An 18,194-nucleotide genomic window follows, 5' to 3' on the forward strand; every position below is an offset into this window, starting at 1 on the left:
ATCACAGGTTCGAGGCCAGAGTGCAGTAACTTAACAAGACCTTGCTTCAAAAATGAAAAACATTTGTCATTATATATATATATATATAATATATATATTAAATGAATATATATATTCATTTAATATATATATTAGGATTAGGGGTATACCTCAGAGGGAGACTACCCCTAGGTTCGATCTCTGATACCGCAAAAACAAATCAATAGCCATCTGCTATTGATAAATAGCATCTGCCTTTCCCCAGTAAGACTTTACTGTCTACAAGGGAAGGGAAGAGGCAGGCCTGCACGGGTCCCCAGGACCATCCGCACCCCCCTGGTGCCCACAAAGGAAAGGAAGGCAGGTTCAGAGACGGCGACATTTGACAGGTGGCAACATATAAATGCAAAATTGCTCGTCTCTGTCTTACACTGTCTGAGGACAGTAAAAAAGTTTTGAAAGGGCGAAGGGATACATAGCCGTGAAGCAAAATGGGGTGCTAACCAGGGCCACTGAGGGTTTTCTTTAAAACCTTCAGTACTGGTCACAGAACCATCTTGAATCAAGTTTTAGTCATTCAACACTGCATTATCCAGCATGGGTGAACAGCTCCTGGCTCCGGCCTCTCCCCGTCCCTGCCTGCTTTCTCCAGGAGACTGGGCAGGGAGGGGCGAGGAGAGGCGGTCACAGCTGTTTGTTCTGCCCAACACATCTGTGGGCTGGAGGCACACCTGTGCCACTTAAAGCAGCAGTCTGGATCTTACTCCCGCAGCCTGAGCCACCTGCCTGAGATGAGAGGCCTCCCTTGCTAAAGGATTGCCAGTTCATCATGGACAGAAGACGCACACGACGCAAAGACGTACAGATGCTAAGAGGACTCAAGCCGGAGGTACAGCTCCTTCTTCACTCACGGTGAAGGCCGAGACCTGTCGCAGGCCGCAAGTCTCCTTCAATGGGACGCAGTGATCTCAATTGCAGCTGGAGCTGAGCCCGGCTGGCTTTGGGCCACAGGATAATGGGAGATTACAAACTTCCTATTGGTGCTTTTTTTACCTGTTTAAAAATTTCATTTTCAAGGCGGGCGTGGTGGCGCACGCTTGTAATCCCCACACTTCGGAGGCTGAGACAGGAGGATCGCATGGGTTCGAAGCCAGCCTCAGGTACTTAGTGAGGCTCTCAGCAACTTAGTGAGACCCCGTTTCCAAATAAAATATAAAATAGGTCTGGGAGTACAGCCCGGAGGTAGAAAGCCTCTGGGTTCCACCCCCAGTACCACCACCAAAAAAAAAAAAATTAATTATCATACTTTTATTGGTGTATTCATACCTCAGGGTGATGCAGCCGGCCCCCTGTGAGTCTGTCCCCACCTCCTTCTGTCCCTCTTCCCTCTCCGTGCATGTTAGTGAGGTTAGCAGTGAGGTCTCCTATGGCCATAACCTTATCTGAACTGTTCCCTTCCGCACCCCGCCCTCCACTCTTTACTGGTCTCTCTCCATTTGGTGAAGCCCCTTCATCTCCGATTTTCTCTCTAGCTTCCATATATGGGAGAAAACTTAAGGCCCTTGGCTTTCTGAGCTGGGCTTTGTTATCTTTCTAACATACATATATGGGGATAAAGCACGAGGAGTAGGAACTGAGTGCGCTGGCCGGGAGGGGAGGCGGGCGGGGCCTGAGGGATTATGGGGGACAAATGTCTGTGGGGTGCAGTTAGCCGTGTGCGGACGCGTGGCCGCCAGCGTGCCGAGGCTGAGGGTGGCCGCGCGTTCTTGAATAGACCATGATGTACGGGAGTATGTGCTGAAGACAGGTCTGGGTACCTGAAAGCAGCGTTCTCGAATTCACTCCTGACCTTTAGTATTTGTTATTTTCTAATACTGGGGATTGAACCCAGGGGCATTCTCCCTCGAGCCTATACTCCTCCTGCCTCTGCCTCCCAAGTTCTGGAATTCCAGAACCACTGCACCCGGCCTGGTTGTGACCACGGGACGTCCGCACAGGGGGCGCAGGATGGCGCCCATGTGCAGGTCGGGGATGAGGCTGTGGGTCCCTGCTCCCATCACGCCCAAGCTCTCGGCTTGCTCATCACGGCTTGGTCTTCAGCTTAGTCCCATACTAATGTGAAAGAGTTAGACGCGCCCTTTCCCCAATCCCTCCTAGCGCCACATTCTACAGCGTTCTTTGTGGGGCTCCGCAAAGCCAGGATGAGGATAAACACCTAAGAAGCAGAAAACAGGCTGCCAGTGAAAACCTCAGCCAGACCATTATATTAGGAGGAGGCCAAGAAGGAGGAAGACCAGGGAACGACCTCTGACAGGATCACCCTTCCAATGGACGGGGAACACTGTTTGGGGACTAAGGTTAGGGTTTGTCTTGCCTGTTTCTGGGAGTTAACTTGAGTATTAACTACCCAGTGAAAGAGGGAACAAAATGTCCCTACCAGGATCTACACGCAGAGTGGCGAGCCTGCTAGGTCCAGTGTCACCAGTGTGAGGTGTGGGGGACCGAGCCAGCGGGATCCAGCACAGCCTCGCTCCTCTGGGCAGATGCTGGGCAGTCACACAGCTAGTTGGCTCAGCATTCCATCCCAGATTCACCTTTGGACCAAAGGGCGACGAGAGCTTCTGCCTGCAGCTTTATGAGGGGTGGCTATAAGCCACCAAAATGACCCAACAGAACCACGGTCGGCTGGTAAAGTGTCTGCAAACTTCCTTTAATGACTGTTGTTGAAAAGAATGACAGAAGTCTCTTCTATGAGAGGAGGAACACAGTCGATGGACATAGCAATCCTTCCCAAGACAGCGTCCTTGCAATCGTGAGAGAGATGGAAGTGTGAGGTTTGGGCGGATGGTGGCGTGGCAGCAGCAGCCTAAGACCCACCTGGACTTTTCTGGTTTGAGCCTCACAGATAAGTCACATGACAGGGGCTAAATCTGGTAGAGCAGGGTGAGGCACGGCCCTCTGTTTGTTCTCAGCCCCACAGCCTTTACAATCCCGCTGACCATGGAGGAGGAAGTACTGCTGACCACGGTGTGGAGAAATCAGTGCTGTTTATGAGGCCCACAATTAAACAGAGATCTGTGCTCCCTCTGCTGGCCCTTGACAGCAGCACTGAAGTGGGAAGGACCCTGTGCAGCGTTGGCATCTTAAACAAACCTAAGCCAATCAGGCCATACTGAAGATAGCCCTCATTTAACCTGGCTTGAGACATCCTTTGGGAAAAATCCATCTCTGCCAACCTCTGATCGAGGTACTTAAATATCTAATCAGGTTCCACATTTAAATTAGACATACCCGGAGTCCTTGACTAACCAGATTGCCAGGTAGGACTATGATAGAGATGTTGGGATTATCAAAAGACACAAGTGGATTCTTCTCAGATTTCTAGGTGCAGACACACTCTCTACAGAAGCTTTTGGGGAAAAAGAAAACTTAAGTCCTAGTAAACATTTATTTTTCTCCCTCTTATAAGAGCAGCTTCCAGAAGGTAAAGATTTATATTGTTTATATCTCTTTCGATAATGTCAAACATTAGACTGGATTCCCCGGCTCATTAGCATGCAGAAGAATGACCTCATGGTGAACAGATGCACTTGGCTGTGAGCGGGTGATTACATCAGTCCTCCCCTAGCACTCGAGGGTGCCCGTTCCAGTTAACCCTTCACAGCCTGCTCTGCGGCTCCCCCACCCGTTCTTGGTAGCATACTTGAAAACACGAACTTAGCCCCTCACCCCTTAGGTCTGTGGGTTAAAGGCATATACATTCATATGTACAAAACATACATGTTAATTGCAACCAATGTTTTAACACTGGCTGCCTTCTAGAGTCTTTATTGCTAGGGGCTAGGTAAAAAAAGCTATTCTATGATCAGTGTTATCAATACAAGTAATTGGTGGAACAGATGCACACGGTAGTGTTTAAAACTGCATTCTCTGATGTAAAAATGAGCATTTTTTAAAGCTCTCTGGCAAAAGCTGAGTATTTACCCCCCACCCCCTTAGCTTAGTTGACAGGGAGCTGCTGTGTGTAGTTAGCAGGCAACGTGGCCGGAAGCGCGTTCTTTGCCCTCCTGGCGTGGGGGGTCCACTGACGGATGAGTGACAGCCCGTGGCAGGCAGCGTAGGAGACGGGGGCATCTCTGGGCATGGGACAGCCCCACGCAGAGCACATAAAGGCCTTTCCTCTAGCAGTGATGCCAATGCCACATTCTAGACGCCGCTTCCGGTGGGGAATGAATCCAGTGTTCAGCAACTCTGCCTCCTCCTTAAGGAAAAGGCCCACCATTGCAAGGAAGTAAAGCAAACCAAGGAGCCTGACTCCGAGTGTGTGCGGAGGCCCGCGGCCCAGCTCTGAGGACACTGATGGCCATGGAGGCTCTGGTCAGGTTCGAGATGTCCTGAGAGCTTGAGTCGCTTGGGCGAGTTTCCTGGCTGGCTCACCTGAGTTCTTACTTTAAGGTGGCTGGCTCATCTGGGCTTGACTGTATTCGTCTCAAGAAAATAAAAAAAAATAAGCTGGACGTGGTGGCGTATGCTTGTGACCCAGTACTTGGGAGGCTGAGATAGGAGGATCTGGGTTCACAGTCAGCTTCAGCTATTAGTAAGGCCCTCTGCAATTTAGTGAGACCCTATTTCAAAGTAAAAAAAAAAAAAAAAAAAAAAAAAAAAGCCGGGCATGATGGCACACGCTTGTAATCCCAGCATTTGGGAGGTTAAGACCGGAGGATCACAGTTAGCTGACAGCCTCAGCTACTTAGTGAGGCCCTGTGCAAGTCAGTGAGACACTGTTTCAAAATAAAGAATGAAAGCCGGGCGTGGTGGCGCACGCTCGTAATCCCCGCGCTTGGGAGGCGGAGACAGGAGGATCGCGCAGGTTCGAGGCCAGCTGTGCTGGCTTAAGAGACCCTGTTTCAAAAATATAAAATAGGTCTGGGAGTGTAGCCTGAAGATAGAAGGGCTTCCAGGAACCCCAGTACCACCACCAAAAAAAAAAAAAAAAAAAAAAAGAATGAAAAATAGGGCTGGGGTGTAGCTCAAAAGTAGAATGCCCCTGGGTTCCATCCCCAGTACTGCAAAAAACAAAACAAAAAAACCCACTGTGAATAAATGATCAAGGTTGTCATCTCTCAAAGCATTAAGTGACGGGGATTCCTCAAAAGACACCTGTGTGTAGGTGAGGCCAGGGTGTGTTCCCTGTGCCCGCACGTGGTGCTGCACGGCCCCACCTGAGGGCCCAGCCTGCACCGCAGCTGAAGTCCAGCTCACTTCTTCCTTGCTAAGGGTAGGCATGCAAAGTGTTCAAGAGAACAGCACACTCTGACTTGACAGATACCCAAGATGTATTCAACACTGAACTCCCTAGACCTCGAGCATTATGGAGTATAAGTGATGTCAATATGAAAAGACAAAGAATCAGTATTTGTTTGATATCTCTATTTGACTTTATGTGCCTTTTTATAAAAGTTCTAATGCTCCATGTCATATGCTGTTCAAATCTTTATTCCGTTAGGTAAATTAAAAAAATATGACATTCTCAGCCGGGCGTGGTGGCGCACGCGTGTAATGCCAGCATTTGGGAGGTTGAGACCAGAGGATAGCAGTTGGGGAACAGCCTCAGCTACTTAGTGAGGCCCTTTGCAACTCAGTGAGACCCTGTTTCAAAATTAAAAAAAAAAAAAAAACGAGGGCTGGGGGTGTAGCTCGGAGGTTGAATGCCCTTGGGTTCCATCCCCAGTACCACACACACAAAAAGACATTCTCAAAGAAGCCTATTAATAATTCTCTCCAAGTAGAGGTCATAAAGACTCAAGTTATTTCTAGTCCCACTGAAAGGGTCAACTATACACCCACTTGTTTGAATTGGCTCACATAATTATGAACTTTTGAAAAAGATAAAATTAATTCATATGAAGGCAAAAACATACACAGAAAATAAAATCCACTATCTGTTTTGATAACATCTTAACCCTAAGAATATTATAGTAAAGAAATGTATTTAAATTATTATTTAAAATATTTTTAGCCGGGCGTGGTGGCGCACGCTTGTAATCCCGGCGCTTGGGAGGCGGAGACAGGAGGATCGCGCAGGTTCGAAGCCAGCCGCGCTGGCTTATGAGACCCTGTTTCCAAATAAAAATATGAAAATAGGTCTGGGAGTGTAGCCCGGAGGTAGAAGGGTTCCATCCCAAGTACCAATGAAAAAAAATTTTTTTAATAAATTAAAATTTTAAATTATTTAAAAATCTTCCCTTTAATTTTAAGAAATTAAATGCTCTATTAAGAAAGTAAAACAAGAAAACAAACAAAAATACACTAAAACTCAAATCCCAACATCTCATAGGGATGGGGGGAAAAAGGCTGAATGTAGCTTGCTACAAATCCCTTATGTTCTTTCAGAAAAAGAAAGAAGGAAAGAGACAGACAGACAGACAGACAGAAAGAAAGAAAGAAAGATAGAAAGAATTTTAAACCTCTAGGCAGCCTGGGTATGAAATCTTCATTTCCCTTGAAACCCATTTTTTTCTTGTTGTCATAGATAGAACATTGGCAGAGTGTATAAAAGAATTCAATTCACAGCTGCTGGACTTTTTTAATGTAAGAGACATTAATCAAAGCTTTAAGTTATAAGCTTTTCTCCTGTTGCTTAGTATTCCAGCTCAACAAAGATCAGTAGAGGCCAGCCCCGCTGCCCACGGCCTCCCCAGGAAGCCGAGGCGTGATTATGTAAATGGCCGCTCCCACTCCCGCCAGCTTATCTCCCCAGCCTTCTGCCCGCTCGGCTCGCTCGCTCCCAGCCAGCGCGTGTCTCTCCCTCTTATCGCCCACAAAGCTCCTAGAGGCCAGGATTGCAGCCAGCAAATGTTAAACAGTGATGCATGGCTGGTTTTATTTGTAAGTGATTTATTTCACCGAATTTAATTCTTTTTCACTTTGTGTGTAAGATATTTGTTAACAAGTCGGAAGAGGAGAAGTAAGGCGGCGTTCAGAGACAATTGCCACAGGTTAGGACTCTCTTAGGCACTCTCATGGCGTGTCAGGGCGCGAAGACTCACTACCAGCTCGAATCCCTGGCTATGCGCAGAAACTTACAAGCAGCAACGCTATTCTTTGGGGGGAGAGAACCCACAGTAACCATATCGTCAGGTTAAGTAGGAGAGCACAGAAATGGTTTTTTTTTTTTTCAAGTTGGAAAGATAAAAAGAGCAAGTGCCTAAAAACAGAGGAATCCATGGAAATGTTTGCAATTTGCCAGCGGCCTAATCCATGGGAATGGTTGTGAACCGATTTCTAAATGGTCTCCAGGCCGGCCAGGTGCTGCTCGGGCAGGCGCGCGTCCGCACGACACCCAGGACTCCAGAGAGCAGCGTGCTCTGTGCTGGGCCTGGGGACGCCTCCTTCCTGTCGCCGGCTAATCCCTGACCCTAGTATCTGGGCAGCATAATCCCCATTTAGCATTAGCGGCAACGGCTTCCACTGTGAAGAACTCTTTTTTGATAAGTAAGCACCGATTCCCCATCGCTTTTAAACAACATATTCCCGGCTCAGCAAGCATCCCGCACTCCTGAATGAATCGGAGCATATTACTAAGAAAAAGTTCATTAACCTCACTAGATTTGGGGGTTAACAGGGTAGCTGAAGAAAAGGGGCAGAGGGAACAGCTCAGACACCAAACAAATGAAAATCAATGTCACCATTCCTTTTGATATTCATTAGTTGGTTCAGAGGGAGACCGGCTCTTCTTAAATTTGCAACATTTATCTGTGCAAAACAGGTGTACATCTGCTCCTCGAATGTGTCTCAAGTGTGTGTGAGGAGAATAATGTGGCCACTCACCGGTTCCGCTGAGGGAGGAGGTGGGCGAGGGAGAAAAGACTTGCGCTGCGAAATCCTCAAATGTCATGACTTCCCGGTGGTTCTGAATTATTGCTTCCAGATACACAGCCCGCTCTTCGTAGCTGCAGAAAGCCGTTAAGGAGGCAAACACCTGTGCAGAACGCCCCGCAGCGCCGCCACCGTCCCTGCGCCCGAGAGGCCGCTGCATGACTTTTCCATTGTTAAAAAAAAAAAAAAAGGAAAAGTGTCTTTTGAGTTCTTTAGCATTTTGCCAGGAAATTAAATATTCGTCATAATTAATAAGATTCTTATTTTAAGACCTAAGTTTGTCTTAGACTCGATACTAGCATTACCAAAAGCAGGTGCACCAATAGTAACAGAATGCATCAAGGCCTCAGGAACGTCTATTATAAGACACAAGAACAAGAGACTTCGGTCTCAACGGTGTCTCTTCCACTGACAACTCGTGTGACCACCCTGGGACTTCGTTCCTTCGTGTGTGTGTGTGTGTGTGTGTGTGTGTGTGTGTGTATAGTGCGGGGGATGGAACCCAGGGGCATCTGACCCCTGAGCTACACCTTCAGCCTGCTTTCATCTTTATTTTGAAATGTGGTCTCACTAAGTGGCCAAAGCTGGCCTTGAACCTGAGACCCTCCCGTCTCAGTCTCCCACGTCTTGGGATAACAGCCCAGGTCTGGAACGTCATTTCTGTTTGGGTGGATTAAAACGTTCTCGTCCTCCTTCAGACCCACCGAGCTGACGCTTGAAGCCAGAACTGGCAATACGATGGTGCACACACTTTTGAAAAAATACAAAAATGCCAAGTTACTGAGAAGAAAGAACGATGGCCAGAGGGGTGCTCCGAAGGGACGTCAGAGCCTGCAGCCAAGGAGAGCTCTGGACCTTAGAAAATAATATGTGGAAGAATCTAGCAGAACGCACGACGCGGCAAAAAAAAAAAAATGACGACGACTACGGCCTTTTAATTAAAACTGCAGTCTGGAGCACACAGCATCCAAATGTGTAATCAAAACCCAGTCGCCAATAAAACTTACGAGCGGAGCAGGCGGAAGCAACTTTCCAGCTGTCTCAACAGGACCCCTGCGCGGCAGCCCTCCACGGGGCGGGAGCAGGTCTCCCCCTCTGTGAGCGGCTCCGAAGGTGAATCTGTTCTTCCCATAACAGGAGGAGGGCGGAGCGATCGGCCAGGGATGGAGTCGCAGCACATAACTTTATGAATTAACCCTCGGGGAAGCCGGGGGCTTCATTATCCGTACAAAGTTAAAAGCCATGTTTTGGCCATTTCAAACATGGCGCTCATTCTCCGGGAACACGGGGAACGGGGAGCTCCGTCATTTGTGGCTCTAGGAGGGGAAAGTAATTTTCGCCTTTCTCATATATGTTAAACCTACCTTTTCAAAATGGCCTCTTGGAAAATCTAAGCTGGTGACAATTATGCCCTTCCGATTAGCTTTTGATAGAGCCCATATTTTAAAAACAGTCGAACACCTATTTTCTTTTGGTAAAGTTTACGCAGATTTCTAATGTGGACTCGTCCTCTCTTACACCTTTATTTATTTTATTTATTTGTGTGTAGAACTGGGGACTGAACCCAGTGGGCTTCTACCTCTGACCTCACACTCAGCCCAGCTCTTTTTATTTTTATTTTGAAACATCTCACTATATTGCTCAAGCCTGGAACTTGTGGTTCTCCTGTCTCTGCCTCCCAGGTACTGGGATTATAGGTGTGTGCCACCATGCCCGGCTTTCCTACTCCTTGATTTTATTTTAGTGGTACTCGGGATTGAACCCAGGGGCAGTCTACCACTGAGCTACACCCCCAGACCTATTTTTTATTCTTTATTTTGAAACAGGGTCTCACTGAGTAGCAAACAGCTTCACTAAGTAGCTGAGGCTGTCCATGAACCACGATCCTCCTGTCTCAGCCTCCCAAATGCTGGGATTACAAGCATGCACCACCACACCCGGTTTATTCTTTATTTTGATTCAGGGTCTCACTAAGTTGTGGAGGGCCTAAAAAGTTGCTGAGGCTGGCTGTGAACCTGCGGTCCTCTAGTCTCAACCTTCCAAGTACTGGGATTACAAGCGTGCGCCACCACGCCCAGCTCAGGGGATCATTTCATACCTTGAAGCGACCATTGGCATTTTAGGGCTATGATGCCAAAACAGTAAGCACCAGTCCTACACGGCTATCTGAAGTTGTTTTAATTAAGTACAGTAGAAAAGTAACAATCTCCTTCCTCTGCGCATGAACTGTGTTTCAAGCTCTCAATAGCCACAGAGACCCAGGATTACAATCTGGGTTGCATGAATCAGGACGTGCCCATCACGTAAAGTGATGACGGGCAGTGACTCGTGTTAGAATTTCTCTTCAACTTGAAAGGAGAGACTATACTGGCAGTAGAGCACACACCTATAATCCCCGTGCTTGAGAGGCTGAGACAGGAGGGTTGCAGGTTCAAGGCTAGCCTAGTAGCTTAGGAAGGTCCTTAGCAACTTAGTGAGACTGTTTCAAAATAAAATAAAATAAGGTAAATAAAACAAAGGGCTGGTGGGTATAACTCAGAGATAGGACACCCCTGGGTTCAATCTCCAGTAACACACACACACACACACACACACACACACACACTCACACACGATAAAAGGAAAAAGAAGAAAATGGGTTTGAAGATTTGAGGTTTCAGGATGGCCCCTCTGATGATTTCCAGTCTTCCGTGCGGACGGTCCGGCAGCCAGGGCCTGGGCAGCCTGAGCAGTAACTGGCTCTGGGCCGCCGCTGAGCTGGCGGTGACTCCCTTAATGAACAGCCTGCCACGCTTTCTCGGGAGAGGCGCCTGCTCAGGCCCAATTCTAGAGGGACCACTAATGCCATGCACGTCTCATTATGAACACGCTTATTCCACACAGCACTTGGCTGTCACGGCGGGCCTCCGCGCACGGCCCCAGCGAGCTGTCGGTCCGGGGAACAGCAGGACGTCAGGCCTGAGTGGCCGTCTGGCGAGCAGGCACTCTGACACTGAGCTGGCACGTGCTGGCCCAGCAGGGGCCGAGCGAGGCGTGACAAATTACTCAAAGGGCTGAGCTAAACTTGGGGCTGACAACCACCTGAGCCTCTGACCGCGGCCACTGTCAGCTCCTTCACGGCTCCCCTTCAGTCAGCGGCAGTCTGCTTGCAGCCCGGGTTAGGGCAGGCTCGGCCCTCTGAGGACCTGTCACGCTCTGCCTGGGATGGGCCTGCTGTTTCCTGCAAAGCCCCACTGAGCCCAACACGCACCTGCGGCGCTCTGGACGGCGGCGAGCCAACAGACGCGTGCGTTTTCCTCCTTGGTGGAGGGCGGACGTGGACAGTGGCTCGCGATGGCAATGGAGCTCACCATCAAACCTGCGGGAGGGATGCCGGGCGGAGGCTCCGGGGACCCCGGACAGCAGCCCAGATGGGGTGACACTACCCGAGTGTCAGGAGCTCATCCTCGTCAAGGCTGAGCGACCCGGGTCCTAAGAGAAAGCCTGGCACTGTGCTCACCAGGGGCAATGATAAGTTTTGAGACCCTCTGGCTTCATGAATATTTATGATCTGGTTTTTAATCGAAGGCACTTCACAAGACAGAGAGAACCCAAAGGTCCTTGCAGAGCTGGATGTCAAAGGAGGAGGTGTTTGCCTGACAGAGGCTCCCGGCTTGGCGCTGGGGCTGGGCGTCGCGGACACGTGCTCCCCGCCGCCCAGCACAGTGTGAACAGTGCTAAACTGGGTGTTGTCATCTAGCCAAACATCCATTAGGGATTGGGGTGAGACCAAGACACATCAAGTGCCTTTCACTCAGGGCCCAAGCCAAGGAACGTAAACACGCGACAAAGAGAAAACAAATACCATCCTGCTCCGGCAGCGCCCAGAGACAGCAGCCCTGGGTCCTCACAGGGCTGGTGAGGGGAGGCACCAGCCAGAGCGATGTGGGGCTTTGTCACCGGACGCTTTCTTGTCTAATATCCTCAGGACTTCAGCTGCTTTCTACTAATGAAATGCATTTCTAACTTAAACATCATGTTACAAGTAGAAACTGACTACTGGAGAAATGACCCCTGGCGGACGGCCAGAGACCGTTGGCTGGAAGTAGGGGCCGCGGAGGCGCCTGCGTACAAACCTGATAACGGTTTCCTTGCTGATCACCACCCTTTTCTTCTCTTAGAGAGCCCGCTAATGTGTTGCTGGGCGCAGTGGCACACACTTGTAATCCCAGCACTCAGGAGGCGGGGACAGGAGAAACACAGTTGCAAGGCCAGCCTCAGGAACTCAGTGAAATACTCGGCAACTTAGCAAGACCCTGTTTCAAAATAAGAGAAATAAAAAGGGCTGGGGGCATAGCTGGCAGGTAGACCGTCCCTAGGCTCAATCCCAGTAACATACACACACACACACACACACACACACACACACACACACACGCCTATCAAATGTGAAACATTTCATTCTGTTCTCAATGATTACCTCATTAAGCCACACAGGGTCAAATACTTTTTCAAGGAGCAATTTTTCTCCTCGATTACTCAAGTCAGAGAACATTCAAATTGCTAAGCAGAAATCCGCACGCGGTGTCTGGGTACTTCTGACCTGCTCTGGTGAGTCACTGACCATTTTCACCTAAGCATTTTATTAATTATCAGTATCCCCAACGTGACTCAGGAGGTTGTCTTCACTGGATCACAAATACCCACGGCAGCCTCCGAGTCCAGCCTCCAGGACACGTCTGCTGAATCTGCGGGTGCAAGATACCGAGAGTCTAAACCTGCCCCCCCCCCAGGTTTTTCTTTTGTTTAAGCGATAGCTGTAATAGTGCGCTAGCTATAATAGTGTGCGATGAGGAAGAAGCTTGTATCCTGGTGGAAGGAGACCGAGGTTTGAATTCGGCCCTTTCTCCCAGCACTTGGAGGACCTGGGGTAATCAATCCGCTTCAACTCCCAGCCTCGGCCGGGAGTTAACTAACTGACTGCTTTCAACAAGAATCATGGCGTCAAGTCCAAGGTCTTGTGGAAGGCTGGGACTTGAACTCTGGAAGAGCACAAACCAAGACACTCGGATGTGCAGGGCTCTAAAACCTGCAGCCGGCACCAGAGGTGCGCGTGTAAGCGGCAGTGTACCCACAGGCCACGCGGACTCTGTAAAGCGCAGGGAACTTGACAAGGACTTTCAGTTTTCTTACTCAGGCTCTGTGTTGTCTGACTGTTGGTTAGCATTTATATATAAGAATAACTCTGTCTTTTACCAAAGAAAAGAAGAGTCTGGAAGCGGCTACGCTGCAGATGGCAGTGAGCTGGAAGGACTGTTTCAGAGGTGGAGCCGCGGGGTGGGCAGAGGGCGCGGGAGGTGCAGGGAGCGTGGGCTGGGCTATTCCAGTGGCTTCAGGCAAGGAGGCCACGTGCTAGGTGGACTCACACTGATGTTCTGATGGCACTGGAGGTGTGCACTGCAGAGTCTAGCGTGGCTGTGAAGGAGCCCAGGGCCCCTGGCATCTCTGGGTTCAACCAACGGGCTCGCTCCAGGGTGTCCACACCTCACCCTTAGTCTCTGCGTATTTTAGTGAGCAGATGGCACGTATATTTTGGACGCATCACACACACGTACTGGGCTGGTAGGAATGCAAAGGTTACTTGCAGATTTGAAATGGTCAGGTCATCTGAGCCTGGCCTGGAGCGTCGTTAAGAAGAGCAATGGCGTGGCGAGGCAGGGTCACGTGGGGCGATGTGTCCTGAGGCCCAGGGAGGCGGGGTGGGAGCAGATGGGCCGGGAAGCAGCCCCCTCGGGGAGCAGAGCGTACAGTGTTAGCGACTAGAGGGTGGCTGCGTCCTGACTCACGGAAACCTCGTAAGCTGAGATTCCTGGCTGCCGTGGACGCTTAGAACAGAGGAAGCAAAAGGAACTTTAGTCAAATGAAGGGAGAAAACAGGGAAAGGGGGTGGAGAGGGACACGGGGGGCGAGGACTGAGGAAGGGACGGGCACCAAGGTTAAGCATATGCCAGAAGGTTCGCCACCGATCACTACAGGCACGGGGAGGAGAGCGGCCAGATGGATGGAAGCGCACGTGTGCTCGGTCCACGCTGACTCTACCACGGCGCGTCACCACAGCGCACGACGCAAGCATGAGGACAGGAACGGCTCAAGACAACTGTGGGTCGGGGCTGCAGCGAGCGTGTAGAAGAGACCCCGGTGTATATTTAAGCCAGTGAATAGATGAGCCAGTCAGGGAGAGAACCGGAGCTCGGAGAACAAACGGCTTTAGGGACGGAGTTTTGCACAGTGATTAAAGGATAGTCTTAGAATGTCTATTGCTCTTAGGCATGACATCAAAACCACAAGTAACCAATGATAAACTAGAAATTAAACTTTATAAAATTTAAAAAAATGGGACTCAAAAAAGGGAAGCTAGCTGGGCGTGGTGGCACACACTTTGTCATCCCAGCATTTGGGAGGCTGAAACAGGGGGATCGCCATTTGTGGCCAGCCTCTGCTACTTAGGGAGGCCTTTTGCAACTCAGTGAGACCCTGTTTCTAAATAAAGAATAAAAAATAGGGCGGGGCATGTCGCTCAGAGGTAGAATGCACCTGGGTTCCACTCCCAACAGTAGAAAAAAAAAAGTGAAGTTACCCAAGGAATAGAAAAAATATTTGCAGATAACTTATCTGATAAGGATCTTATATCCCAGATATATAAATACATTTGTATTTATATCACAACACAAAAATATATTTATATCACAACTCAACAATAAAAGACAACGTAATTAAAGTGGGAGAAGGATTCAAACAGACATTTATCCAAAGAAGGTATAAAAATGGCCAATAAATCCATGGAAAGATGCTCAACACCATTAGTCATCAGGGGATGGGGATGAAGCCAAGGACCCGTGCCCAGGATGGACATAATCAGAGGATGAGGACAACTGGGGACGGGCACTGGTAATGACGGTGGAAACCCAGAATCCTCACGACTCGCTGGTGGGAATGTAAAAGGGTACTGCTGCTGTGGAAAACGTCGGGCACTGTCTCAAAAGTTACTCTACGGTCTAGCAATTTTGCCTCTAAGTAAATAACCAAGAGTATGGAAAATATAAGCTCATACAGGAACTTGTAGACAACATACGCAGCAGCGCTATTCACGATATCCAAATAGTAGAAACAACCTGAATGTCCCCAAACTGAGAGATGGGTAAACAGCATACAGGCATACAGTGGAATATTATTCAGTCATAAAAAGGAACGAAGCATTGACACCCACCAGGTCATAAAGGAACTTAGAAAACACTACGGATGGGGCATCAAATATACTTGGCCAAATAGTGGTTGCCCAGAGCTGGAAGGAGGGGAGAAGGCAGTGACGGCTAATGGGCTGGCATTTCATCTGGAGACCTGCGGCCTTCTGCGTGGCCCTGGGAGGCCTACAAGGGAGGAGGTCAGCTAGGGAAGAGCTTAAGGGAAAGGAGAGGTGCGTGCCTGGGGAAGGCGATGGCGGAGGAAGGCGCGCAACCCTAGAGTGCAGAGGGGCCGTGTGGATGCCCTGGGGCGTGGCCCTGGCCATTGGTGAGGGAGGAAAAAAAGCCAGGGCTAAAACAGAGGACCAGGCTCAGCCAATGAGGAGGGTGGGACCACGGCTCAGCCTATGAGGAGGGTGGGACCACGGCTCAGCCAATGAGGAGGATGGCGCAGATCCCAGTGTCAAGGGGCTGGGGAGGGAAGGCAGGGTCGAGCCTGGGTCAAGGGGCTGGAGAGGACTTTGGAGGAGAGAGGGGAAGAGCGTGCCCCGGGTGGTGAGGGAGCCCGGGCCTGGAGTCCAGTGCCCCTGCACCCCAGCGCCTGCCGGGCTGGAGCTCCGCGGTGGCTGGGCTGGCATTTGCATGCTCTGAGTACATGGGTGAAATTCCATAATGATCAAGACAGGAACAGAGGTAGTTCCATCCCAAAGCCATATGTTATTTCCACAAAGATTTTGTTTGTCTTACAATAAAGCGCAAATCTCAATCCCAAGACTGTTTAAGGCCCTGATAAACGCCTCGCTAGGGTAAGTGTCAGCCTGGTAACTGGATGAGGAGGACGACTTGATCACCAATGCAGCCCCATAAAGTGGACGTTTTGGAACAGGAAATTCAACACACGAAGGCGGAAGGTATAGGTCATATTTCAGCCCCTAACGATGCTCTCCTGGAGAGTAGAGTCGGGTCTTGCTTGGAAAGAGGAAAATACTCATGTAACAGGAGTTTAAGGATAATTCAAAGGAAATGATGAGAGCCGAGGGAAATGGGGACGAGCAGGTTTTCTTCAGGCGGCTACGTGACCGAGTCTTGGAGGTCTGCTCTCGCCCCCATGCCCCCCGGGCATGAGAAGGAAAGCTGGGCCTCAGGGCTGCCGCTCCGGGTGCAGGGCTCGGTCTGTCCTGCTGGAGATGCTGGAATCGGCTTCCCTGTGACTGATTGGTGACGAGCACACGCCTAATTAGAGCACTTTCCATTTCCCCTCCTCCGGTTCTCCCGGGGCGTCTCACCTGTAAATCACCAAGCGAGAAAATGCCCGGTGACCTCGTCACTCAAAGTCTCACATCGGTAAAAATATAAGTGACAAGAAAATTAGTCATTCGGCCTATTTCAAGTCTGCGGAAAGTGCCGTCAAATTGGGTGAGAAAAGATTCAACAGTCTCCTTCGCTGATGAAAACGAGAGAAAAGGAGCCGATCGATAGGCAGGACAGGCACCCGAGGGCGCCACGCTCGCCGCCGGGACTCCATTTCTGGGAGGTGGCGTCGGCGTCGCTGGATCTGTTTTACTTTTTTACACATCCTAAATATACGATATGTTAGGAGCTAAAAAATGTATCCTTGCCTTTAATTATAGAAATGACCATGCCGACACTTTGTTGGGGTCTAAGAGGCGTGACAGCTAAGCGGAAGCAGTGAGAAGCCGTCTCGAATCGTCCCAAATCTTGTCTGAGGCAGAGCATATAAAGAGTAGAGAAACGGCAATGCACACGGATTGTACACTCCGACTTTATCCTCACTGACTGTAAGAGAAATATTAAATAAAACACACTACCGGTATCATTTAGTACCACATAATTTGAATTGAAGCATCTAATATGGTCTAAATTAAAAGACTCAGAGTGATTTTCAACCATTCTGATCTTGAAGGCAAAAGGCACTCATCTGGTCTACAGATTAGTTTATGTGTAGGTTGATTTTAAGCATAAAAGAGAATCATGATGATATATAACAGACCACGAGGAAGCAAAACTGACCAGGAAGATCGTCCTCTGAATGCCAAATTACCAAATGACAAGAGGAAACGCCAAGGAAAGTTAGGGGTTTACCAAACAATGGTGACCTACAAAATGGGAAAGAGACTCCTGGGAAGGTCTCCGAGCGACCTTCCCGGCCCACTCTGACAGCCCCAGGGCTGCCCGGGAGTCGCAGCACACCTGAGTGATAAATAGCACCGCCAACCTGAGCGTGCAACTCAATACACCCCACAGGCCGGGAGCAAACCGTAATGCCACCGCACGGAAGCCCCGCTGGAAACTTGGGGGGTTCTAACAACACAAAACCCCTCCGGGACTCAAGCAGCCCAACTCTGTCGTCCCTTCATAGGGAAGCGAGAGATCTCTGGCTAGTGAAAACACGCCTCCCTTGGGCAGGAGCCGCACGGTGTGGATTGTGTGGGTCGTGGACCGTAGGGCAGAGCCCCCGCGCCGCCAGACATGGGGCGCACCCTCGGCTCTCTGCAGCACGGCCACTGGCCAGCAGACGTGGCTCCCTGGGCAGACCCCAAGGGCCTGCTGCACGTGGAGACACAGTCTCATTACTGTCCTGACTGGAAAGTGCTTTCGAGCGAAAAGTACCTCTTTGCATCTGTTCAAACGCGGGTTCGATATTAGGGGGCATAATGATGACCCAGAAGTGAGCCGGGCGTGGCGGGCACGCTTGTAATCCCAGCATTCGGGAGGCTGAGACAGGAGGATCGTGGTTCAAGGACAGCCTCAGCTACTTAGTGAGGCCCTTTGCAACTCAGTGAGACCCTGTTTCAAAATAAAGAATAAAAAATAGGGCTGGGGTGTCACATGGAGGTAGAATGCCCCTGGGTTCCATCCCCAGTACCACCCACCACACACACAGACAAATGACCCAGAAGTATGTATCAGTTACTTAAATATTGTGGCGAGTACATTTTATTTATTATTTTAATTTAGATGGAACCAAGGACTTGCACACGACAGGCAAGAAATCAAGCACTGAGCTCCATCCCCAGTCCCTGTGGTGGGAAATTCTGCAGTTCTGCTGTGGAGGTTGGAGCTGCTGGGATGATTTCTCTCCTGTGAACACGTGCT

General features: G+C 49.7%; 1 protein-coding gene across 1 annotated transcript in view; it reads right to left on the bottom strand.

Moving 5' to 3' along the window:
- Window positions 1-3,979: 3,979 nt before the first annotated feature.
- The window catches only part of RALGAPA2 (Ral GTPase activating protein catalytic subunit alpha 2), a gene marked incomplete at both ends in the record, with an annotated part of 243,084 nt that continues 228,869 nt past the window's right edge, over window positions 3,980-18,194 (bottom strand). Inside the window, 2 exons of the mRNA XM_080716443.1 lie at window positions 3,980-4,115; window positions 7,707-7,931. Coding sequence (XP_080572569.1) covers window positions 3,980-4,115; window positions 7,707-7,931 — 361 coding nt within the window. The remainder of the gene's footprint in view (window positions 4,116-7,706; window positions 7,932-18,194) is intronic.

The sequence above is a fragment of the Muscardinus avellanarius genome, assembly GCF_963383645.1.
Source record: "Muscardinus avellanarius genome assembly, chromosome: 19".
NCBI classification, from domain to species: Eukaryota; Metazoa; Chordata; class Mammalia; order Rodentia; family Gliridae; genus Muscardinus; species Muscardinus avellanarius.